Here is a 26,540-nt window from a genome sequence, read left to right on the forward strand (position 1 = left end):
CCTGTTCTCATTCTGCTTCCAGCTTCTCAGTCTTGCTGCATTCCTCTCTGCTCACCACAGGGGTGTGTCCAAGTTGAAGCTCTGCTTTCCTCAAATCTGATTATACACACCGGTTTCATGCCTTCCACCTGTCTAAGTCTATCCCCCTCCTGTATCTTCCCGGGATACAACCTTCTTTCAGGCATAGACTCTGTGGGGGTGGCTCCCCCCAGTGCTACCAGCAGAAACCAGGGCCATGCAATGGATGAAATGTAAGTCACCATCTTCTGAAATAGCCGTCCTGCAAGCCAAAGCCAAGGACACATCATCACAATGCTTGGGTGTTGACTCCACTGTCCAAATGACTAGAATGGGGAGCCCTGGAAATTATTAACCATGCTTATTTACTTTTTAGGTTTCCCTCTATGATATCAAGGACAGGGATTTTCATAGTAATAGGTGCTAAGTAAATGTTTGCCAAGTTAAATTGATAGCTATTTCCAAGAGCGCAAGGCTTTGGAGTCAGACAGCTTTGGGTTTTTATCCCGGAGCTGTCCGTTAACTGGGCCAATGACCAAATCCCAGCAAGTCACATGAGCCCCTGGTTCCCATCTGGAAACTGGGTAACATGTGTCCTGCACTCCGGCCTGGCACACAGAAGGTGTTTGGTAAATTATGGCTGTTTCTAAACAGTGAAAGTTTGCATCTGAATTAGGAGTTGGACTGATTCTAGAAGCCCCAAAGAACAAAAGAAGGAGAAGTGGTGGTACCTTCCATAACAGACTTCAGCTCGACATATGTGAGACCTCAGAGGAGTCTCAGCAGTCTGAAGCTGGAACTGGAAGGAAGCGTCTAGGACTGGTGCCTTGGTTGGGCAATCACGTGGAGAGGCCATTAGGAAGGAGATCTAAACATCCAATGGGTGCTTGGACTAAAGGCTCCCAGTCCCTCCACACCCCACACCCTATGAGTCCCACACTCCAAATTTAGCTGATTGGCCACTTATATACAGACTCTTTCTAAATTTGGACCATTGCATTATTTTCATAACAATTTTCTCATTCTAGTTGTTCTCTCCAAAGTCTTCACTTACTCGCCAAGATGAATGTGCTAACCTGTAAATCTGGTCGTCTGATAAAAGTGTAAATTCTTGGTCTGGCCTCATCCCACATATACTTTCATTGTCTTTTTTTTTTTTTTTTGGAGATTTTATTTATCTATTTGACAGATAGAGATCTCAAGTAGGGAGAGAGGCAGGCAGAGAGAGAGAGAGAGGAGGAAGCAGGATCCCCGCCAAGAAGAGAGCCCGATGTGGGGCTCGACCCCAGGACCCTGGGATCATGACCTGAGCGAAAGGCAGAGGCTTTAACCCACTGAGCCACCCAGGCGCCCTACTTTCATTGTCTTGTGCTCCATATCTGGCCAGCCCCAGCGTGTTCTGGCCACACCAAATGACCAGTTTTTTCTGGAACATCCGTGCTTGCTCCCATCTTTCTGTCTTTGCTCTATTCTTGTTTTCTTCCTTCTTTCCACCCTCTCCATCCACTTGAGTCCTAAGAGAGTGATCAAAGGTGACCTCTGAGAAGTGTTCCCCAAGAGCCCCCCCATAGGATACAGTTAGCTACTTGTTTCCCTCTATCTCCATAAAGCACTTTGCACACAATTCCATGATACCACGTATAACATATTACTGTTATAATTTATGCCTTTATAACCACCCCAACCACATCGTGAAGGCATGAATTATTCACCTTTGTACCCCCCAAACTTGCAAATAGTAGCTCTTGCCACCACTCGAGATGACATTTTATGTCTGTGTCCTTGTTTGTTTTGTCTCCTCTGTTAGACCATGAGCTTCATGAGAACAGGGACGTATCCTGTGCTTGGCTGGATCATCAGTACTTAGTACAGTGCCTCGTTCATAGGTCCTCAACCTTCTTTGAATGAATGAACAAATGTTTATTTGCTTAGCTTAAATTCTGGTGGGTTTCCCACTTCTCTGTGGGTGATGGTTCCCTGGAATGTTTTTATAAGAAGCACATAAAATTATAAAAATAGCTAACTGTGGTTTATTTTCAGTTGTGTTAAGGGTTGGAATCCACATAATTAAGATTCAATGAGAACCAGGCTTGGGTAAAAACTACGTTAAAAGTCAGGTCCAGAATGCTGGCCCAGGGCCCAGAATAAATCCCAGTGACCCTCAAAGACTTCAATAAGAAAGTCAGAAACAAAACATAAACAATGAGCAGGCATTAGGCACACACTTGTCTTGAGTTTAGATGTTCCTTGTACCCCCCTCTGCTGCCACAATGAAACTAGTGATGTGGTGGGGGAGGAGGCTGGAGAAGTGTCACTGTCCATAAGACTTCTGGAACAAGGCTGTGCCACAGTTCCAGAACAGGTGAACTCATAAACTAATAGGTTTTGAAGTTGCTAAATGGCATTATTCATAGTGCTTTTCCACTTGTCCGTAACAAGGAGAGACTTGGGGTATTGCAGTCCGGACACTGTAGGCTGTTCACGCTAACATGAGACCCAATTCTGTTCAGTTCAGTGGAACCCAATTCAGTTCCGTTCCATTCAACTAAACTCAAATAATTCAATTTAACAAACTTTACTGAGCGTCTCGCCACACATGAAATAGAAACCAAACTACACTGCATGCCCAAAAGGCTCTGTGAGATTTGACCGCTCACCTTGGACTTCATCTCCTACACTCTCCCTGCCCACTCATTCTGTTTCAGGCTCACTGGCCTCCCTGCTGTATCCTGCATGTGCCAAGAATGTTCCTGTCCCAGGGCCTTTGCACTTACTGTTCTCGCTGCCTGGCAAGATCCGTGTTCAGATAATGACATGGCTTACTGCTTCCCTTTCTTGAGGTGTTCGCTCAAATGTAGCCTCCTTAGAGAAGCCTTCCCGGACCACCCTACCTAAAATTGCAACTTATATCACTCACACATAATCTGAGTGCCCAGTTTTACTTCTCTTTATACCATTTATCTGTGACGGATACTTTATTATTTATGCATTTGTTCCTCATCACACATAGGGTAGATGTTCTACAGTGGTTGAACGGGTGAGTGAATAAATGAGCACCTACTGTATACCAACTTATACACTAGGCGATGCTGGAAAATGTCCCTACCCTCAACAAACTCCTGAGCTCATGCAGAAAACACGAGAAAAGAAGCTATCTAAAAAGCTTTATGCATACAATCTTATGGGAGAAGGAGTCAAAATCAGCTTCAGCGAGACAGGTGGGAGTGTGGTGCGAAACGCCACCCCGAGCCTGGAATCGGGGACAGAGAAAGAGGGACAGGAAGTTAGCTGAGGAAACGCAGAGCAAGCTCAGGGAACTCTGGGCTGAAGCAGCTGAAGGGCTAAGGCGGTAGGAGACGTTGTGGAAGATGCGTCTTAGAGATACTAAAGGCATGAACAGGGAGGGCCATTTGTGGAGGGGGCTGGTCACTTAACCTGTTCCCTGTTTATTGACTCTCTTCTTGGAGCAGAGCTCTGTGCTGGGTTTTGCAGAAGGTATAAGGAGTTAAGACCTGGACCCTGTTGTTCCATCTAGCAGAGGAATTTAGTGTGGCCACACGACCCCAATTTTCCAGGACAACCCTGAGCGCTAAAGTCTGTTTAACTGTCCTGAATTAGCTTTGGGTCGATCGAGTCCTTGGATTGCTGGATTGGAGCATCAGGTGGCCAGCCATCAGGGAAGGAAGGACAGATAACCACGGTGTGAGGCTGACCCTGAAAAGTGCCTTGTGAGGTGGTCTTTAAAGGCACTTTGGGGTCTGAAGAAGGACAGAGCTGCCAGGGAAGGCTTCGGAGACAGTGGAACGTGCTGTTCATGTTTTCAACAAGGTGGTCCTTGGTTTTGCCTACTTACTGGGTTTTGTCTTTTTTTTTTTTTTTTTTTGGTTTTTTATTTCTTCACAGGATGTTCCTTCCACACCCTCCTACCATAGGGTCTCTAGGTAAAGGAGGAGATTCTGCGTAAGGATCTAATAGTGGACAGTGTAAAGAAGACTGCCAAAAAAGGCTTCACTCCAGCCTCGGAGTTTGAATTCTTCAGTGAAACAGAAGCCGGGGAAAATATCTACCTTCTTTTGCCAGCACATTCCACCTCAGGTCCTGGGCCCGCCTCAACCTGACTGGCCAAATCTTGACAGAATTCCTCACTCCAGTTTGAAAGACTCAAGGAAGCCCTCATGGGCCATGTTTCTTATATACGGGGAAAACAAAAACAGAGCAGTTTAAAATCCAGAATAATAAACACAACCACCCAACCAATGATTCCTGGGGAATTTGCGGAGACTTCCTAATCCCTGGCCACCGCCAACGGCAGACACCATGAACTCTGTCCACGGCATCTGCTCAAAACTTGCTTTCTGCTGATGCCGTATTAAGGCTCTGCCCTATTCTAGAAGCAAGACAGGAAGCAGGGTGGGGATTTCCAGAGATTCCCGGAGCAGCTGTTTGGTTTCTATCTGGCCACTCACTACATGGCTTTTGGGTGAATCTCATGCTTTTCTAGAGCCAGTCTCTTTAAAGTTATGAAGAGCCACCCTGGCTGGTCTTCCCACTCCCAGAATGCAGGGAGACGGTATGTGTGGACGACTCCTAGGCACAGTGGAGTGTTGGCTTAAGACATTTTTTATATTGACTGTGTGTTTCTTCCCGCGAAAAACAGTGACTCATGGGATCTGGGATGGGGCTGGGTAAGCTCGCCTCCCAGGGTTCTTCTCTTCTGCAATTTCTCACTCAAAGGGGCCATCAGAAACATCATGAGTTAACCCCTCTGTTGCTCTGCTCCGAAGAGATTCCTCTTTTTTTTTTTTTTAGATTTTATTTATTTACTTGACAGAGAGAGAGATCACAAGTAGGCAGAGAGATAGGCAGAGAGAGAGAGGGGAAGCAGGCTCCCTGCTGAGCAGAGAGCCCGATGTGGGGCTCGATCCCAGGATCCTGAGATCATGCCCTGAGCTGAAGGCAGAGGCTTAACCCACTGAGCCACCCAGGTGCCCCGAGATTCCTCTTTTTATATCCTTTCCCTCTGCATGGATGTTTTAGTCATGCTACCATGTGCAGTTTTTAAAAGAACAGCAATTCACACACTGGAAACAGCCCAAATGACCAGCAACCTGGGAAACATTAGGTAAATTATGGTGCATTCACAAGATGGAATATTTTGCAGTCATTAAAAATGATGTTTATGAATGTTCTGCAGCAGAACCAGTAAGAATGCTTATGGCATACTAAGTGAAATAAAAGTAGATATAAAATTATATACACATACACAGTACAGCTATTTGAAAAAGCCCCACTATCTGTATTAAAAACAAAGATGAGAAAAGGTATCAAAGAATCATTCTAGCTACCTCTGCATACCAGAATTGTAGATGATTTTCATTTTCTTTCTTACGTTTTCCTGTATTTTCCAAAATTAAAAACAATCAGCATATAAAACTTTTCAGTAGAAAATAGAATATAAAAATTTGAATTTAGAGCACCTTGTATTACCGTTGTAAAAAGATGTGGTCCATGAGGAGAGCAAAATGGAAGGAAGGGACAATGGGATTGAGTCAGTGGAAACCTAGGACAATGGCTGACAAGGAGACGTGCAGACCCATGTCGGTTTCATGGGGGAAGAAGTCAGCCTTTGAAAAACGCAGGATCAACTCAGATGCTGTGTCTACTGGGCAAATGACCAGATTTACTGCCTGGGCTGTTTTCCATAACGCGTGAAACTCAGGTATGTGCTGGCAGCTGGCAGTATCACTGTTTCTGGAAGGATAAAACACAGTAGAAACTTGGCAGAGGACGGATGGTTTGAAAGCAGGCTGACCCGGGGGACTGTTCCCTCTCCACAGGCCTTTCTGCTCCTGGGCACCCAGGGTTCCTGCTGGCCCTTGCCATGCTGGGCCACACTCAGTTTGCACTGGGAAGCTTCAAGGGCTAATTTTCACTAATGTTCTTCTTCTTTTTTTTTTTTAAGATTTTATTTATTTATTTGACACACACACAGAGAGAGAGAGAGACTGTGAGAGAGGGAACAGAAGCAGGGGGAGTGGGAGAGGGAGAAGCAGGCTTCTTGCCAAGTAGGGAGCCTGATGTGGGGCTCGATCCCAGGACCCTGGAATCATGACCCAAGCTGAAGGCAGACACTTAATGACTGAGCCACCCAGGTATCCTTCACTAATATTCTTTTAAAAAATGTTTTCCTGCATGTGTGGGATACTCATGCACCGTGCCCGAGGCCCCAGACATAGGGCAAGCGGAGGGCTGCCAGTTCCCAGCAAAGGAGAAGGAACCAAACATCCGAGAGGCTCATGCAGCTAGTTTCCCTTGGGACCCTTCAGGCCAAGGGAAGAGGCCAGCTGGCGACTTCTCTTGCTGAGGGACATGGGAGATGGCAGTCAGTCAAGCCACACGCTTGTCATCTGTCTTTGGGGCTCTTGCAGGAAACTTCCAACCAGTTCCTGCATTGTGCCAGCCTCCAATCTCCTGCTGCTTTGCACTCAGACTGATCTTTATGTCCCTGTCCACTCTGCGAGGGCCTGGCTGGTTGCCAGAGAGAGCATGAGCTCAGGCCCTGCCCACGAAGAGCTCAGACACAGAAGCAAATGGAAACACAGCAAGGGCCATGGCCATGCAGGAGGCGGCTGGGAGCACACACGGGCTCTGGATTCGCAGCCTTTGAGCCTGACCTCCAGCCCAGCCACTCACAAGCTTAACTGGGTGACCTTGGGCAAGTCCTTGAACTTCTCTCAGCTTCCCTCATCAGAAACTAGGTGGAGCGACAGCATCTCAGAGTGACCCAAAGTCCACTCTTCCTAGGGCCTGGCCCACGATGGCTCCAAGTGTTGTTAGCATTTGCCACGGGGATTTCACAGAGAATGGGGGAGGCTCTTCCTGCTGGGGGCAGGGGGCAGCAAAGAGTTCACGGCCGTGGTGAGGATGCAGCTGTCTCGAAGGATGAGCAGGTGATCTGCGTTTGGCTTAGGTTTTCTCCCTTTGTTCAAACCTTCATCTGCACCCCACCACTGAAGGAACCAAGGGCCCAACAATGCCTGTAGGACAGAATTTTCTCCCACACATTTTCTTTCTTTCCTTTTTTTTTTTTTTTTTAAGATTGCATTTATTTATTTGACAGTGAGAGAGTAAGAGAGACAAGCAGGGGGAGCAGCACAGGCAGAGGGAGAAGCAGACTCCCCTCTGAGTAGGGAGCCTGACCTGGGACTGGATCTCAGGACCCTGGGATCATGACCTGAGCCCAAGGCAGACACTGAACCACGTGAGCCACCCAGGCGCCCCTCCCACACACTTTCAACTCAGCAAGGATATTCTAAGTATGTAACCCACCACGTACATTCTGTGGTCTCGATGCAGGCAGTCCCCCCCCCCCAGTGCTGTGGACCCAGAGGCCTCGCTGCATGTGCCCGGATGGCAGGGACGTGCCGGGGGTGGGGGTGGGGGTTGCATCTGGGCCAGCAGGTCTTTACCAACCCACTGGGAGGCATTTCAGCATTTTAACAGCTGGCCAAACAGCTGCACCGGTGTGATCCAGCTGAAGGTCAGCCTGGCCTCTGCCGCCATCTCATTCGCTGGTCTATGGTACACGGGAGACTTCCTACCTCGGAGCCCTGGCCAGTGGCTCTTCCCACCTGGCTTGCCTGACCTTATCCATGTATCAGTCCGCCTCCAAACCCGCTTCCCGAATCCCCTGCGGCGGTTTATCCGCATGCCCCTTCTGACCCTTCGCCCTTTCTTTCTCTGCTGATAAATGAGCTGCACAGGGCAGGAGCCACACAAGGTCCCCGGGTCCCCCCTCCCTGGCAGGAGGCCTGGCACACAGCGACAGCGTGTAATGGGAGGGAGCTCTGGAGCCGGGCTGCTGGGTGTGAGTTCCCCCACCCCAGCAGCTGCTTCAGAGCCCTGCGACCTCTCTGCCTCATCTTCCCCATCTAGAAAGGCCTATCATCCTGAGGTTATCCCGAGGGACAAATGAGTTAATCCGCGCAAACTACTTGCAATGCACACAGAAGATTCGATCGACACCAGCTTTCTCTATGTTCAGGTGCTCAATTCACGGTCGCTGAATAATGAATAAAGAATGAACACTGGAATAAGAAGTTCAATCATAAATAAAATAAGTAATAAACAAGTTTTAAAAATTAAATAAGAAAGGAAAAGTTCAAGGAGCATCATGGTGAAGACTGAAGAGGCAGGTTCTACGCTGTTAGAAACTCGTTCCAGGAGGTGAGCATGTTTCTCAAAGAGGTCTGACAGCTGTCTAATCAGATGAAGTGATTTGATTATCATTCTTCCATTTTTTAGCAATATTTATGGAGGCCTAAGCCAGGGAAAATACTAGAAGGAAAAGGACAGAGGAGGGGGAAGCATATTAAAGCAAGAACATTCCTGGCTGGAGATTTTCAGGTTTTTGACCTTGAGAGGGACCCCGTGCCCTCCCCCTGAAGCCCAGACAGTCCTTCCGGTCCCGTGGCACAGCACACAGTTGGGAGAGCAAACACCGGGCTGTGCTGCATCCCACTCTGCCCCCGAATAGCTGTGCAACGTGGGCAAGCTATACAACCTCTCTGAGCCTGGCATTCCACCCGGGAAGGGGGAGACAGCAGTCGTGTAAGGCGGTGCTAATACACTCCTAGCGTCCTTGGGAAGGGTTCAGTGAGCCGATGCACTCAGAAGGGAGACCTGCATGTTACAAACACCTTGCAAAATTTGGGGGTGATGATGATGATGGTTGCTTTGAAGATCATCAAAACATGGGGACATGGAATATGCTTCGGCAGGTGAGCTGGTCCCTGGTGCCTACAATGACTCCTCACTTGTGTATTGCTTTGGGAGCATGGATTTTCATGGGCTGTTTTTCTAAAAGCGGGGGGGGGGGGGGGGGCGCTACCTGCATTGAGCCTCTGGTTCAGCGCTGTCTAATAGAAGTTTCTGTGATAATGGAAACATCCTGTCTGTGCTCTCCCAAACAGGAACCAAGGGCCTCATGTAGCTATTGAGCATTTGAAATAAGGACAGTGGTACTGAGGAACCGAGGCTTTGGTTCTGTTCGATTTTTACTTGCTCATTCATTTATTATTATAATTATTATTATTAATTAATTATTTTTTTTAAGTAGGCTCCATGCTCACCATGGAGCTCAATGCAGGGCTTGAACTCACGATCCTGAGATCAAGACCTGAGCTGAGATCAAGAGCTGGACACTTAACCGACTAAGCCACGCAGGTGTTCCTAATCTGTATTCATCTCAATTCAAACGGCCCCACACGGCTGGTGGTTACCATACGGCCAGTGTAGTGCTCGTTCCTCAGTCTCTGTGCACGAAGGTGAGGTTTGCCTTCCTTTTCCCATGAAATGAAGAGTGGCTGTGTCGGACGAAACCAGACCACCACGGCAGCCCGTTAACCAGGATTCAGAGAAGACCTGGATAGTCCAACGATCAAGGGCAGTGCATGCCTCTGATCAGACTAACCCCACATGTTGGGACAGAAGAAGGCTGTTCTTGAACTTGAGCCTCTCGACTTGTCACCTGAAGCCAGGTACAATCTCTGCCCTTTGGCTCGGAATAAGACCTCCCGAGTCAAAGCCATTTGACAAGGCCTGGAGGCTGGACGTGTGCAACATGGCGAGCTTTCAGATTTGCCCTGCTGCCTCTCTCCAGACAGAACACCTGTGAAATCCCGCCTCTCCTTTGCCTTGCACTCTTCTCGCTAACTTGCTCTCCCTGAACTGCTTTAGATGAGACACCTTGTTAGGCTGACAATGATCATTATATTTAGACGCTCTGTGTCTCCCCTTGGCTGTTGAGCTTGCTAGTTCTGCAGGCTGGCCAGGTCTGACCTCTGGGATCTGTTCATTTCAACAAATGAAATGGAGATCCAGCGTCTCATGAGGCTCAATCCAGCCCCCAAAGTCTATTATGTGCCAAGCTCTTCCAGAGAGACAAAAGTCACCCTAAAATCTTACTTCTTGCCCTTATGTAACTTAAAATGGGGGTTGGAGTCAATCGGGGAAAGGAATGACAAACCCACAAAAAACTACTGTGTCTTGTTATTCACGGTGTGGCCCGTGGACCAGCAGCATCATCTCACCTGGGAGCTTGTTAGAAAGGAAACATCTTGGGGCCCCTCCCCCGACCTATGAATAGAATCTGCATTTTAATGAGATCCCAGGGGATTCAGATGCACATTCCCGATTACAGTCTGAGAAGTCCTGCTACGGTGTATGTTCAGGTTCCAAGCACCATGACAATGAGAATAACAATGGCCATTATCTATAAAGCACCTAATGTGTGCTGGATTTGAAGTGCTTTATATATATGAACATATAGAAGAAGGTGTCAGTGAATGCATATGGCATTGGCATAAGTTGGTTCACTGGTCACTGAAACAGCCCCATGAAATAGGAATCATTATTTATTTACAGCTCAGGAAAAGAGCCCTGGAGCACATGAACGGTATAACAGGTGCCAAGATGAGTGCTCCCTGTGTTGGAACACACAGATTTCAGACCCAGCTCTGTTCAGTTCTGTATTGAGTGCTTACTATATGTTATACACTGTTATACACTGAGCTAGGCCCTCAACATTTAGTATAGCCTGAGGTGGTAGGGAAGGGTTCCTGGAAGAGGTGATGCCTACAATCAGTCCTGAAGGACGAACAGACTAAGCCAGTTGATAGAGAGGTAGAAAGGAGGCAGTGTTCCAGGAGGAAGGCAAAGCCTGTGCAAAGGCCCTGGGGGTACTTCCCTACAAAACCGCTGCAAGTACACTTATGACCCCAGACAAGTCCACACATCCTGCTAGGGCTCAGTTTCACCTTCATCATGGAACATGTTCAATATGCCTGGTCTCAAATCTCTCTTGACTTTAAATGCCCAATGATGGAATGGTCCCTTGAAAAATCATGCTTTTGAAGGTCACTCAATGACATGGATCAACAAAACTGCATGGTCCTTATTTGGTGAAACAACCAAAAAACTTTGATATAGACAGAATATATGCCCTATATGACCACAGTGCTTATGGGTGATTCAAAGTGTCTTCTTTCTTGATTTTTTTTTTTGGGGAATTACCACATTTTATTTGATACAAGTACTCATTAGTTTCATATCCTATAAACAATCATGAAGATTCTTAAACACATTCCAGAGATTAGGAGTGAGGCTTTCAAACATTATTATTTCTTTTGAAGCCATAGCCCACCAATAGCAGAACAGCCTAATGAATGTGAGCGTAAACCAGGGCCTGACTCTAAGGGTTCAGACACTAATTCTGCAACTTTAGCTACGTGACCTTGGGCAAATTAATCATGTCCAGTTAAGTTAATATAGTGGGGAAAAAAAAGAAGTCTCACAAAACATCTTTACCTTATCTCATGAAGACTACTTAGATTTTTTTTTCTGTTTAATTCTAGTTCATTTTTTAAAAATTTAGGTTATAATCCACAACATCAGGGGTCAGAAGACTTTTACTAGAAAGGGCCAAAGAGTCCTTTCTGCTTTGTGAGCCATTTGGTCTCTGACACAGCTAATCAAGTGCAAAAGCAGCCATAAATAACATGTCAACAAATAGGTATGGCTGTGTTCCAATAAAACTTTATAAAAACAGGCAGTGGGCCAGATTTGGCCTGTGGGGTATAGTTTGCCAATCTCTGTACTGCACTGATTTAATGGCCCATTAATGAGCTGTAACCCACAGTTTGAAAAATAGTGGGATTAGAGTTGTTTTTACCTTGGCCAGATGAAATAAATTGCAGCCATGCTCAAGTTATGAATGGATCAGGTTTTAAAACTTTGTTCCTCAAGTTAATTGTTTAGAATTCAACATGCATTTTCCCCCTTGTTTATATGGTTGCTGGGATTCCAGGCCAATCCACCAAGGCCCATGTACAGCCTTGCAGCTGTGGCCCACTCATTCTAGCATGTTCCCACGCATCTGTTGGCTCTGGATTTCTCTAGGACCCTGTAGCACTGGGCTGTGCATAGGATGGGTCTTTTGTGTCAGGCATGATGACGGGGCTTGACGATGAGGAAGTAGCGTTCTTCCTCTGGGAAAAGGCATTCTGCATCCCTGTTGAGGATGCCAGGAATAGTCCTCCCCCCTCCTTCTCCTTTCTATCCAGGTTTCCAGTGTGTTAGTCTAAAGAGTCCTTATGTTGAGGCAGTGTTTTTGTTCTCAGCTGTGGTATATATGCGCATCAGTTTGAGATGTGTGGCTAACAATGGTCAAAAGTCCTGAACTGTACAACTGCTTCACTTGTATGTTGCTTATATTAAAAACAAGTAAATTAAAAGAGTGTAGTGCACCTTTGCCAAATTTTTGGCTTCTCAGAACCACTGATGACTTTACTGTGTCTGGAGAATTTCCCATATTATTATGAGTTCATGGTTCAACAAGGTAGTAATTCACCTTCCCAGACTCCCTTGCAGCTAGGGTGCAAGCATGTGCCCTGGGCTCCATTGATTTGGAAGCAAGTGGTGTGATATAGGTGGAACGTGAAGTTCACTAGGGCTTTGGTAGAGACATTCAGCTTTCATGGGTAATGGTGCGGTGGTCCTGCTAGGAGTGTCCAATGCCTAGCATTGGTGGTGTGAAGTCAGATGTCTGTGCCCAGCCCTGGTGGCTGTGAGGCCTTTGCTAGAGCAGTCCTGAGGTGCAATTTGGACACAGTTCTAGGTTGTGCAACCCTGAAGTCTGGTTCTCTGGCTTCATCATCCACCAGAAGTCTTTTTAAGCTCTACTAAACTTTTTGACTCATGGGACTATCATAGGCCACACTTGACCCAGCAGGGTAGCATCAGATGTTCCTTCCGTAGGAGTCCTTATAGCCAGCCATCCTCGAGCCATCTTGCCTAGGTGACATGCAGGTGCAAGAAGATGAGATCCACTTGAGGGACTGTGAGAACTTTCCTGGTTTGTGAACCCCAATATCGCTTGTAGCAACTCCACAGATATAGTTTCCAAGGTTCCTGCAAGGACACTAACAGTAACAAGAGCCAGTGGATTCAGGGAAGCCCAGAGCTCTGGATATTTATCAAGTATTTACAGTACTAGCAGGCCAGATCAAATTTATCAATCTAGAGTTACTCTGACCATAAGCATGCTGCTTGGTAACACAGTCGATGCTGCAATTTTTATCATGTTTCCGGGAGAACAGAGCTAGAGAATTAACCCAAGATCCAATTCTCATGCTGAAGGGGAAAGGATCTGGCAACATTCTACCTACACTGGGTCTCCCAAAGGTCTTCTTTCTGCTTCAAGCCATCATAGAAAGTTTAACCTTTGCAACTAAGGATTTTTACTAGTAGTGCTGTTTGTGTCAAGAATACTTCTTCCCATGTGCATTCTGATATGCACTCCTTAGGGCAAAGGAACAAGGAAGAGTTATAACAACGTGCTGGAAATATTGTTTAACCCTGAGTATGCCCATTGCTGTATGTTAACACTTGACTATCACCTTCCCCTGTGCCACAGATGAAAAAACATCAAGAACTGATGTGTTGTAGTGATTTTTTGACAGGGTACTTGTCTTGGAAGATGTATTTGGGTATCATTTAACTTCTAATGTCTGTTATGTTTGCTTTATTAGCTCAATTTCTTCAAGTGTAAATTCTTCCGATTGTTAGGATTTGTTTCATTTCTCCCCAACAGCTGGTGACTGTTGATTGTATACTCATGTTTTGATTCAGCTGTCCCTAGTAGAGAGTGTACCACATCTGTTTATACAGCTCTGCTTCCAAAAGGCGCAAGAGCTGCCACTGCCCAGGTATGTGTTTTTGTTTGCTTTCGGAGCCACTGGGGGAGGACAGACCTACCCAATTGTGTAGTCTTGTGGGTAAAACGATCTCTGATCTTCTCAGGCATGACCAGCTACCTCAGGCAACAATATAGTCCAATTTATCCTATTATTTTTTTCTTTTTATGGTTATTGCTGAAGTCATCCATGGCCAAGCACATCTAGGAATCACTGATATTTCCAGTAATGATATAGGGGAGGAAAATCTTATCACAGACTGAAGATGATTCTATTTAAAACCAGCAGCTTCGTATAGCTTCTACTATCAAGATCAATGTTTACATTTGTCATTACTAAAATAAATATTGCCTGACATAAAACTTACAAAATAAATATTGCCTAATCATACATATATGTTTACACATAAATATAAAATAAATATTGCCTAATCATAAATCTTAGAAAATCTGAGTTCTTTTAAGTAGAAATATATGACTGAAGTCATATGAAGTCATTCTGAAGTACCTAAAAGATTTTATTGATTGAATGATATTATGATATGTGTTTATTCTGATATTCACTTTAGACTATTGAAGGGTCTGTTCTAGGAAAAAATATGTAGAATTACCTCTTTCTTAGAAATTTCTTAGAAATATTGAATCAATGAAAGTCAGAAATAAGGATGACATTTGAGCTAAGATTTCTTTGTAAAATATCTGATGCTCCAATACAAAACAGGCTTTGCTGGTGACATTGTTTGTATTTATTTTTAACTAACTTAGCAAACACTTGTTAAGGATGTGTAATGCATAATGTGCCAAAATACTATGTTGGGCTCTAGAAAAACATATAAGAGGTAGACAGCCCTCAAGGAGCTTTATTATAAATGGAATTAAGGAATGAAAAAAAAAATTAAGTCACAAACCAGCAGGATGGGCCAGAGTCAAGGCTGGGTACCATAATTAATAGCAATTTATTCCTTTCAATGGACTCTGAAGTTACTCTCTTCCTGGAGGCATATGCAAGGTCAGCATTGTTTTTCACAGAGCATCATAAATCTCCCGTGACCTGCCTTTGGCACCTAGAAGATTCAGTGATATCGAAGATCAGATTCTCCTTGACAAAGAATATTCCTTCTCTTTCTTCTCCATGTTGAGTTTGCAAACACCTGACCTGAACAGGATTGCAAGTCCAGACTTTAGTCTCAGTCTCTACTCCGTGTGCTCTAGCTCATGCCTATCTGTCTCACTCTGGAGCTCTAGCTCTTTACAGGACCTGGTCCCAGGATATGCTTCCAGTGACCCAGAGAACTGCTCTGCAAGATTTTAGAAGCCCAGGAACTAGTAGCCAAAGCTCTGGGAAAACTTGAACTACAGACATTTCACACTGGCACCGAGCTTCAAAATCCCACAATGAAAAATGAAACTATCCAAAACAAATGTAGTAATCCTCGAGCTGGGCCCACATGAAAGGGTAAAATGGTGCCTGTAGGCCTACTTCCAAATACTCCAGCCAGGGAAGAAGGCTTTTCTGACAAGCAGAGACGATTTGAGGCACAAAACAATCCAGATTTCAGTCCACAAATGTTTCCAGACTTTCGGCTGGGCATGGACAAAAGCAAATGATATTCAGCCCCTTTCCTGAAGAATATAGTCTAGTGAAAAACCATATAAGCACCATGGCCCTACAGAATAAAAACAAAGAGTTAAGGAAATGTTTTTTGATTTTGGGGGTGAAGAGACAGAAAGAAAGAGATAAACAACTCCAAATTAGAGTCCACCTCCCACTGGAAAATTCTTGTTCAGAGGTTTTGGTAGGGAGCTGGTATAAACACTTGATGGAGAACAGAAGTCTTCTCTCCTCTGAAGCCTTTCCATGTGTGATTTCAGATGCTAAACGCCAATGCCTATTTCATCAGGGAACGGGAGGGAGGAATAGCTTTTCGTCTAGAAGGAACACACACACACAGACTTCTGTAGGGACAATGATAATAGCATTTTAGAGCCACCCAGCTACTCTTCTGGGGAGAAGGAGTGCTGCTCTCGTGCCAGGCATGGCAGTGGTGGCTTAGCTGCCATATTGAATTCACTGCTCATACCATTCCCGTGAAGCTGGTCTCACTCTCAGTGTACAGTTGAGGAAAAGAGGTTCTGTGAGGAGGAACGGCTTGTTCAAGGTCTCAGAGCTAGAAGAAGCAGGGCTGGGATACAGAGCCAAAGGTCAGTCTCACTCCCAAATCCACACTCTTTCTGGAGAGCCAAAGTGAACACAACTCAAAAATGACAAGGTCTACTTCGCATTTTGTTCTGACCCCTGAAAAATCAACCAAAGAAGATGGGAAAGATCAAGACAGAACTGATCCCAACATATCTGGGGCCCTGTTCTCCTTACTCTGCTCTCCCTCAAAGCCCATGTGTCTTTACATCTTGTTCCAGAAAGTCTGGAAGCCTCAGATGGTCTCCTCAGACTGAGGACTATTCCAGCTACACTCCGAACCCTGAAAGGGATTCCAGAAACTAAGATGGAAGCCGCGTGATAGAGGATGTAATGGGCCATGCCCCTGTGTTAGCGTGGGGGGCAAGGAGTCCATCACACGATGAGATTCACATTCTAGAAGTTTCAGTCTGGTGGTCATGAGGAGGATGGAGCTGCTCAGAGAGTATGAAGCCTCACATTTGGGGAGACCATTTAGAAATCAGATGCAGTAACAGAAGTAAGATGGAACAAGGTGCCCGACCACACAGCGGCAGCAATTAGAGAGACGACTTAGATGCAGCATCAGTAAGATCTGCTGACCGTTAGCTGTAGGAGGGAGTGAGGGAGAGGACGGAGTGTGGGGCGAGGCCCAGTTTTCTGACAGGGGTGACCAGGTTGGTGGTGACGCCATTCTTAGGGATGAGGGAGAGAGAACGAACAACTGGTTTGATGGCAAAGAGGTTACCTCAGATTTGAGGTAGCCCATGAATACACCCAAATGGAAATGTTCTACAGGCAGCTAGATCAACGGTTTGCTCAATCTTTCTACAAATACTTACTGACTCCCCACTAGGAACAGATGTGAAGTGACGCTTGGCATTAGGTGTAGAGCAGCCACCAAAACAGATGTGTTCTCTGCCCTCAGGAAGCTGCGGTGTTACCCAGAAAAGAATAAGGTACTACGAGAAGAAGAACCAGTCTGGGTGTATGAGACTTGATGGGGAAACTGAGGTTGAGTAGGGTGAGAAGATTCTGGAGCTCAGAGGAGGCACCGCCTGGCTGGAGATGGAGGGGGGTCCCCTGGGGGTCATGTGCACATTGGTGGGGGGTGAGTCAGAGACACTGTTGCACAGGCTGGTGAGGGCCGGGGGCCAAAGTGCTAGATGGCCCAGGGGCCGAGGCTGCTGGCTTCCGTTCCCTCAGCGCTAGGGCTGCACGCTCGCAGGGAGGGTCCCTCCTGGTGTCTCAGGCTGAGGTCCTAATCTGCCCAGGGACAATGAGCATTTGGTCCCCTCTCCAAGGTGGGTGTGTTCGGCACATAAGAACCTGTACCGGGCACCCACAGATTCGCCTAGATCGCGGGAGGCCTGATGAAGCAACCTCCAGGCGGGACTGAAATCCTCATGCTCACTCGGGTTCTTAAAAACAAAACAAGAACAAAAACCGCAGCAAGTTTTCTCTAACTCATGCTCCGTTCTCTTCCCGGAAATGAAAGCCAGGAGAATGTGGGTTTAGAAGGGAGCCCAGTTAAGCCCCAGTCCGTCCCTGCAGCAGCACAACAACCAGGAAGCATCTCAAAACTGCTTGGAACCATTTTAACAGAGAAGAGAAAACCGCATTGAGCCCAAACTGGGAGCTGTTCCCCTACGTGCAGATAGTGTCTACGACGACAGCAACGAGCACAAACACTTACTGTGTGCTGGCCACTGTTTGAGTCACTCAGCCTTCTGTCAGCCCTATGCAGGATTTACTTTCACAGCCCTACTGTGCAGATGAGGAAACTGAGGCACAGACAGGTTAAGGCACTTTCTCAAGGCCCTTGCCCTTTAACTGGAACGTTTAACTGGAAGAGCCAAGATTTAAAGCCAGAAGTCTGGATCCCAGAGCCCACTCTCTTAACCAGTCTTCTGATAAATGGGTCCCTGCTAGAGCAGCTGGAGTAAAAGGGACTGATCTGTGAGGCGTTGTGGGGAGATGGACTCCCAGGGGAAGAGGGATGCCCCCAGGCAGTCTGGTTTCTGACAACCTGCCCCCCCCCCCGAAGGAGTTTTCCAGATAAAAGGGGAGCTGGGAAGTGCTGAGTTCAGCCACTGGTTTACAGATGGGGAAGCTGAGGCACGGGAAAGTGGAGGGACTGCACTAGAGAGGGACAGAAGCTGGGTCAGAGGGAGTGTCCTCTTCCAGGAAGCCTTCCTTTCCTCCCTTTCCCTGGAGGATTCTGCTTGAGCAAGCCAGTCTCCCATGCACTCTCGGAGGCCACTTCTGCTGAGCAGGTGTTTATGGTTCCCCACGGGAGTCCCCAGGGCAGCCAGGAGGAAATGAAGACACCTCCCCCCAAGGAGCTGGCATCTCCTACAGCTGCCTTCACAAGGACGCCACCCTGCACAGCAGAGCCCCTTACCCTTTTGCAATCTGCAGAACCACCTTCCTGACCCGGGCCGTTTTTACACTTCTTGGCATCAACCCTAAGCAACCCATTTCAGAGACCCCACCTGGGTCTCAGACACCCCCTCGGGGCACAAGGTTCCCACCTGGACCCCTCCAGTGAGTTTCTGGGAAATGTGTAGTTCTGACCACCAGCATCGCTCCCCTCCCGCACCCCTGTGCCACCCTGGGCGAAGTACCCACCCACCGCAAGGCGGCGGCCAGAGGGGAGCTCCTCTTTTCGGCCATCCGGAGCTAAGGCCAGTCTTACCTTTCCACCTGGAGGTTGACTTTGGAAGGCTCCACGTTGGGATTTTCCCATTCCATTTGCGGGCAGTGCATGAAATAGCAAAGGGTGTACAGCGCCTCCGGCTCCCAGTAGAGCGCCCCCTGCTTGTGGTGCAGGGGAGTGCCGTTGCCGTGGTGCTTGGCATTGAGGGGCTGCAGGTGGTGCATTGCTCGGGACACCAGGTCACCTGTGGACGGAAGTAAGATTTCAGATCCTTCAGGCAGCCATGACGTGCAGAGATGTGCTGAAGACCTCTGCAGAGATTCCGATGCTGGGACTCCCTCATTCAACTGGGGTGGTCCTCTGGGACCTCTGGGACTGTACATAGGCTATTCCCTTTATCCAGAACATTCTCTCTCTCTCTCTTCTCCAGGCTAACGTCTACTGACCATCCAGAAATCAGCAGATATATTGGTTTCTCCAAGAAATCCTCCTGGAATCTCCCCACTCTCCCGTGTGTGTATCACACTGTACTTTTTTTAGCACAGCAGGTAGAGGCTGTGTTAGAGCTGCTATTTCCTCATGGCTCCTTCCCAATGGCAGCAACTGTCTTAAACGACACTTGCGTACCGGTAAGTTCTAAACACCCCAGTTCATCTCCCTAAAGTAGGTACCTTTGTCAACCCATTTCATGAATGAGGAAAGAGGTCAAATAACTTCTCAAGGTCACGCAGCAGTCACAAGTGGCAGAGCCAGGATTTGAACCTACGAAGTCTGCCTCCAGAATGCCCACACTGAACCACTCTCCTTGAGGACAGGGGCTCTGTCTTACTCTACTCCACACTAGCAAACCTGGGATACGCTTTAGTCTTTCTCCTGCTTTCTCCGAAGGAAACCAGCCTTCTCTTCATCAAACCAAATGCATGCCCCCAGGTTGGGCGCACAGGGAGGACCTTCCTGTGGGGAGGCTGGCTGGGCCTGGAAGCCCTCACTTTTCTAGGCTAAGATGGCGTTTCCCAAACTTGATTGTTTGTATGCTACCTTCATGAGCACAGCTGTATCCAAGTCCCACCTGTGCCCTGATGTACTTAACTTTAATTGGATTCATTTAGATTTTTTTAAAAGTATGGGTATCTAAAAAGGAAACATTCTGTCACTTATCATAAATGGAAGATCAGTATCACTTGTCATAAACAGAAGATCACTATAAAAGTTAATTTGATGGAAACAAAATAGTATAATTAATTTTTAAAAAGATTTTATTTATCTGAGAGAGAGAGAGAGAGAGAGAGACAGAGAGAGTGACAGAGAGCATGAGTGGAGAGGAGAGGGAGAAGCAAGCTCCCTGCTGGGCTAGAAAGGGGAATATTTGCCTGAACAGGGAGCCCGATGTGGGGCTTGATCCCAGAACCCTGAGATTACGACCTGAGCCAAAGGCAGACGCTTAACCAACTGAGCCACCCAGGCGCCCCCAGTATAATTAATTCATAGCTGAATTCTGGTCCAATTTTTGTTGTTCTAAATAACAAGTGTTAGAGAAGTGTTAGGGGCTCATACCAAATGGAGCCTTTATTCTTGAAGCAAATAGAATTAAAATTGGATTTAAAAGGATCAGTCCATGACCAATGTTATTGAATGTGCTGCCCCATTCCACTCGTCCAGTGGAATGTGTTGCACACTCCGAGTAACACCCATATGAGGTACTGCAGTGAGTAATTTCATGGGTCAACTGGGTGAGGCTATGGTGCCCAGTTATTTGGTCAAACACTAGTCTATAAGCTGCTGTGAAGGTATTTTTCACATTAAATTTTAACCTTTAAATCAGTAGATTTTGGGAAAAGCAGACTCTCTTCCAAGATGTGGGTGGGCCTCATCCAATCAGCTGAAGGCCTTAGGAGAAAAGACCTTGAAGAAGATGGAATTCTGTCTTCAGGCTCAAGACTGAAACATAGTTCCTGCTGGAATTTATTGCTCCCCTTCCCTCCCTATCCCACCCAGGCAGCCCCTGGTCGGGGAGGGAGACTGTCCCCCCCATTCCCCATCCTTCACTGCCCAGTTGAAACTAGGCCTGTGGAGACCACCACTTCTCTGCCATCCACCCGTACCTTTTAACATGACACTTTGACCTCAAACCCAAACCCAAGAAAGTGAGGCTCAGTGAGAGGCACGAGTTTCTCCTCCGAAGGCCCAAAGTCCACTTTCTAGTCTGAAGGTGGGGCCACTTCCTTCAAAGAAGATTGACAAGAGGGTCCTTCATCCCCCTTTAGGGGAATCAAATATGGAGATATGGTCTCAGCCAAGGGCAGAAATAGCAAATATTCCCCTTTCTAGTCCATGTCCATGGCAGACATGGTTAATCAATCACAGAGCTCTTACACACTGAGTATAGATGTCCTTCTTGAGACAAGATTCCAAGTGGCCACTATTTCTGAGAGAGGACTTTTCAGAGGAAAGGAAACTTCCATGTTGTCAGAGTCCTGAGGCCTTAATAGAACAAATGAACCAGGATACAACCTACCAAGCTTGATATCTGGGCAGCAAGCAGATGCAGGAGCTGGACAGAGAACAGCAAGTGCGGCAACCCTGCACCCCTCTGCCTCTTACCATGCCTCGCTCAGAGCCTTCTCTCTCCATTTCCCACAGGCGGGAACATATGCCCAAGAAACTCCAAAAAATAATCAAAGAAGGAAATTCTCTGTGAGAGGTAGGCAGCCTGGAAACCCCCAGGGGACCTGCAGTTGAAAAATACAGAGAACCAGCACTTACAGTCAAGAGAAGGAGTTCAAATCCCAACTCTGCTGCTCATTGGTGCACAAAACAGTAAGTCACTCAGCCTTGGGTAATGAGCCGCCTCTGACCGGTGGTTATGAGGGTTCAGGACAGAATGAGGAGGGGCCTGGCATGTTGTGGGCATGAAATTAGCTGCCCTCTTAGGCTCAGGGCCTGCCAGCTCACCCTTCTCTCTGGATGGTGAGACCTGGAGGTCGGGTGCCTGGGATGTGGGGGGACAGTCCTGCCGGTGTCCTGACCCAGTGTCCGACCTGCTGCTTCATGCTGGGGTTGATTTTTTAGGAACTTATGCTACAAAGCTGCGCATTCCAAGTGTCTGTCTGGAGGTCCACTTAGGTCCTTAGTTGCTTCTTCTTCCCTGTTCTCTCTACATCTTTTAGAAACATGGCTCTTTGGGAGGGAGGAGAAAAAGCAAGCCAGAAGCCTGCCTCTGGCCAGTCCTGTCAGTCAAGTCTCATAAGAGGCAGCTTGAACCCCTGGTAAAGAGACCCTGACCGGTGAATGTAGAGAAGGAGCCTGGAAAGAACAAGATGGCAGGTCTGGACTGGGACTGGGCACAATGACGACATGGTGCATCTTCTGATGAGGAGGGCATGAAGGAGAGGGTAGCAGCAGCAGGAGGGGAAACCACACGTCTCAGGCCATTTATACACTTTCCGGTTTAATTATCTAAGAGCCAGAGGGAACATAAACCCACTTCAGAGATGGGAAAATCAAGGTAAGAGACAACTGGCTCAGGTGTTGCACAGGAAGTAGCAGGCTTCAACTCCAACGAGGCTGCCAGGGCTCATGTTCTTAGCCAGTGCATCCCAGTTTCTGCTAGAATCGATGTCAGGGTGTGGCCTTTGAACAACTCCAGTGAAGAGTTTGAGGCCTAAATCCCCAGTCTCCCCAAATATATGCCATTGTGGATTTCAGGGTGGGGGGCTCAGGAGATGGGTCTGCCTCTACTGGGAGAGCAGAGCTTCTGGCTAAGGGGTCTCAGCGTCTGACCCGTCTGCAGGAGGGGGTGGTGGCTCTGGCCAAGCTGCACCGATGGCCATGCACACTCTTAGAAGATACTTGACCTGAGGGAAGGGGCCTGGAGGGGCATGCAAGTAATCAGCAATGACGGAGGCAGGAAGCTGGTTCTAGAACTAACAGAAGCCCGGTCTCTGGAGGTCTCTGCCTCAGGAGGGCAGGAGACAAGGGGGTCTTCATTCCTTGGTGGCATCAAGAGCCCATCAGGAGCTCCCTAGGTCATGGCTGGCTTGGCCACACCCAGAGTCTGCGCAGCAATGCTCAGCCCATCTGTAACCGGCACCTGTCAGTAACCACATCCTCCGTGGGTGCGGGGTGGGGACAAGACGCAGAGGCCATGGCAGACAGGCCCAGTGGCCAGCAGCTCTGGAAGGAACCACACACTTCCCAGTTCTGCCCCTGGCTGTGATGTCAGGGTCCTCAACGGTGGCCCCAGCCACGGGCGGGGGCAGGGGTGAGGTTTCATGAAGATGCACAGGAGACCAAGACCACAGGCTGAGCCCCAGCAGGGCAGGAAGAAGGGAGGGCTACACAATGAGACGCCACCTGGGGAGCCTCGAAAACCGCTGGGTGAACTTTGCAGAGGTGCTGGGTTTCCGGTGAGTTTGCATGTCGGCGGCAGGGTCTGAGGGGCCCTCCCTCACCCCCAGGGATGTGCAGGGGGAAGGACTTGGGCTCACCAGTAACAGACTCAGCACAGCCTCCACAGTCCTCCAGGAGGAAAGATGAGTTGCAAACAGCAGGGTCGGGGGTGTGTGGTGGGGGGACAGTGAGGGGAGAAAGGCTCCCATCAGGAAAATCGGAGAAGCAATTCTGTTCCTAAGTGGTAGGATGCACGGTGACTGCTGGAAGGAGTGGACAGGGAAACCGCTGGATGCTTTTGGCCAAAGAACCAAAGACCCAGAGACTCCTAGAGCCAGGTGTGGCCTCTGAACTGATCCCCTGTGTTCTCCTGGGTGTGATCTCTGTAGCATCCAGCCATGGGAAATGTCACTGTCATATTATTACCACCAGTAGTGACAGGTGCCCCTACACCGTGCCACGGATGCTGAGTCACCACCTTGCGTGCACTGTTTCCGATCCTCTCGTGTTCTGCAAAACACTCATGATAGTAATCAGTTTTATAGCTGTGATGTACAGTCGAGTGGATTCTGCCTGCCAGAGGACACTTGGCAAAGCTTGGAGCCATTTTGGGTTGTCATGTCCAAGGGCCTGCTACTGGCATCCTAGGGGTGGAGTTTAGAGCTGGTGCTAACCATCCTACAAACGGTCCCCACAGCAAAGAATCTAGCCCCATACGTCAATAATGTCAAGGTTGAGATATCTTATTTTACAGATAAGGAAACTGAGGCACAGACAAGAGTCCAACCTGGGTCCACCTGACTCTAAAGCCTGTGCTCTTTACCCTACCCCCTACCATTTTTTTTAAAGAGATATCCCAGGGCAGCCACGGTCAGCTCCAAGTCCAATCTGGCATTATGTAGCCAAGGTGTTAACGCTTCTTACCCTCAGTTCAGTAATTCTCTTTCTGGGAATCCTTCCCAATGTTAGGATCCAAAATGCAGCAAAAATCCTTACGCACAAGGATTTTCATCCAATCCTTATTTATGGGATCCAAAATTTGACAAAGAAATATATGTTTTAAAATAACAGCATGGTTAAATAAATTCTGGTATATCCATGTGATAAAATAAAAAACTTATGCAGTCATTAAAAATGTTTGCACAGATCTGTAAGACCACGAAAAAAAAATCCTCTTGTTAGAATGGCAAGTAGAAAAAAAGTGAAACTCATAATTGCATACTGTGAGATCAGGATTATATTATTTAAAAACTTTGCATAAAGTAAATATGAAAACCATGGCCCCCCCCAATAACCCCCGAAATGTTGACTAAGGATTTCTCTCCCTAGTGGAACTGTGGGTGGTATTCCCTTCCAACTTGTTTGTAGTTTCTGAGTTTTGAATTACAGCTACTTGGCGTTATCAGAATAATCAGCTTACTAAGGTGATATGTTTTCTTTCTTGTACCTTCCTTCCATGTCAGTATCATGGATGGTGTATCAAAGATGGAGTATCATCTTTCCATCTGTCTTTCTCTAAGCTCTAGTAGAAAAGCTCAGGACAGGGAACCTGGGCGGCTCAGTCAGTTGAACATTTGACTCTTGATTTTGGCTCAGGTCATGATCTTAGAGTCATGGGATTGGGCCCCACACTGGGCTCTGTGCTCAGCGCAGAATCTGCTTGAGATTCTCTCTCCCTCTCCCCTGCTCCCCCCCCCCCCACCGCTTATAAGTAAATAAATCTTAAAAAAAAAAAAAAAGCTCAGAATAAGAAAACTCACAAGGGAGTGAAGAAGAGAAGGTCCATGTTTTGGGTCCATACCCCAAGATGCTGGGACACCTTTGACCTTGGTTGGGCTAACTACCTCCTTGGAGCATCATTCAGCTAAACCTACACTTCCAGGTTTCCTCCTTTGGCTCCTATTTTCTCACCTTGGAGTGACTTTTCCCTCATTCTCCAACTACTGAGGACCTTTAAGGCTGTGATCAAGTACTACTTCTTCCATGCAGCCCTCCAGGATGCTCCCAGTCAGAATCTCCTCTTTCCCTGTTCACCCACAATACCTGCTAATAAAGTCTAACATGTTACTTGCTTGATTCTGTCATGTTTTGTGTCCGCTTCCCCCACTGAGCCTCAAAGGGGAGAGGTTGTGCCTCTTTCACTGTCCTGTTCCTGGCGGGGCAGTGTGTGTGTGTGTGGTGGTTAGAAACATGCTGCCTAAGCCTGAGCCTCCAATCTGCCACTAACTAGTTGTGTGACTTTGGATGCATTATTTAACCTCTCTGTAAATGGGGGTTTTTATGACCTAATGGATTTGTTGGGTGGATAATAATAATAGCATCTACCTCCTAATATTAAACGAAGTCATGCATATAAGTCACTTAAAACATATGGGAGTCTAGTATATCCTAAGTGCTTAATAAATATTCAGCTCGATTTCTTTTCCTCCTCCTCCTCCTCCTCATTACCACCACTACCGCCATTATCACCACCATAATCACCATTATCATCATCATCATCACTACTATGATCTCACTATCACCATCATCACCCCTGTCACCATCATAACCACCATCATCTTCATCACCACCATCATCACCATCATCATCATCACCACCATCCTCTTCATCACCACCATCATCCATCACCATCATCATCATCATCACCACCATTATCACCACCATCATCTTCATCACCACCATCATCCACCACCATCATCATCATCACCACCATCATCACCATCATCATCACTATCATCTTCATCACCACCATCATCACCATCATCATCACCACCACCATCACCACCATCATCTTCATCACCACCATCATCCATCACCATCATCATCATCATCACCACCATTATCACCACCATCATCTTCATCACCACCATCATCCACCACCATCATCATCATCACCACCATCATCACCATCATCATCACCATCATCATCACCATCATCTTCATCATCATCACCATCATCTTCATCACCACCACCACCATTTTCACCACCATCATCACCATCAGCAAATCTTCATCATCATCATCAGCAGCATCCCCGTTCTTGATCAGAGGCCCTAAGCACATCTCTCAGGAGGGCTGGCGACAGGAGATGGATTTGGCACAGGGATTCTGCAATCACTAGCTCCATCTCAAACCCCATTCCATGTACGTGCTATCCGCTGCTTCGCCCTTCAGCTTTGTGAACCCCAAACTGCAAATCCACTTGTCACTAGCTGCTCCGTGTTTCAGCAGCTGGAGCTGGTTCCAGAAACCATATAGAATTTGCTAATAACTGGTTTCCCAAATGTCAGCCACCTGGGAATCACCACCAGGTCTTCTCTCATTATCTGTGGGCTGCAGGTACAATTTATCTACTTAATAGTTTTCTTTAAATTGGCTCATTCTTTCACTCATTTTAAAAGGAAGCTTCATATCAGTGCCATAAATGGAAAACCAATATTTTTCTAGTGCTCATGAAAAATTCATGGCAATTAAAAATAAGAAGTGTTGTGTGTATCACCTACGATCATCTCCTATCCTACCCTTCAGAAATGCTGCTCTAACCT

At 47.1% G+C, this 26,540-nt stretch overlaps 1 protein-coding gene across 3 annotated transcripts in view; it reads right to left on the minus strand.

Annotated features, from left to right (window-relative positions):
* Nucleotides 1-26,540, minus strand: part of BTBD11 (BTB domain containing 11) — a 299,357-nt gene that overhangs the window by 90,852 nt on the left and 181,965 nt on the right. For all 3 annotated transcript variants that reach the window (XM_046013680.1, XM_046013681.1, XM_046013679.1), the window contains exon 3: nt 18,646-18,850. In XM_046013680.1, the coding sequence (XP_045869636.1) occupies nt 18,646-18,850 (205 nt within the window). The remainder of the gene's footprint in view (nt 1-18,645; nt 18,851-26,540) is intronic.

This window comes from Meles meles, chromosome 7 (genome assembly GCF_922984935.1).
Source record: "Meles meles chromosome 7, mMelMel3.1 paternal haplotype, whole genome shotgun sequence".
Lineage (NCBI taxonomy): Eukaryota > Metazoa > Chordata > Mammalia > Carnivora > Mustelidae > Meles > Meles meles.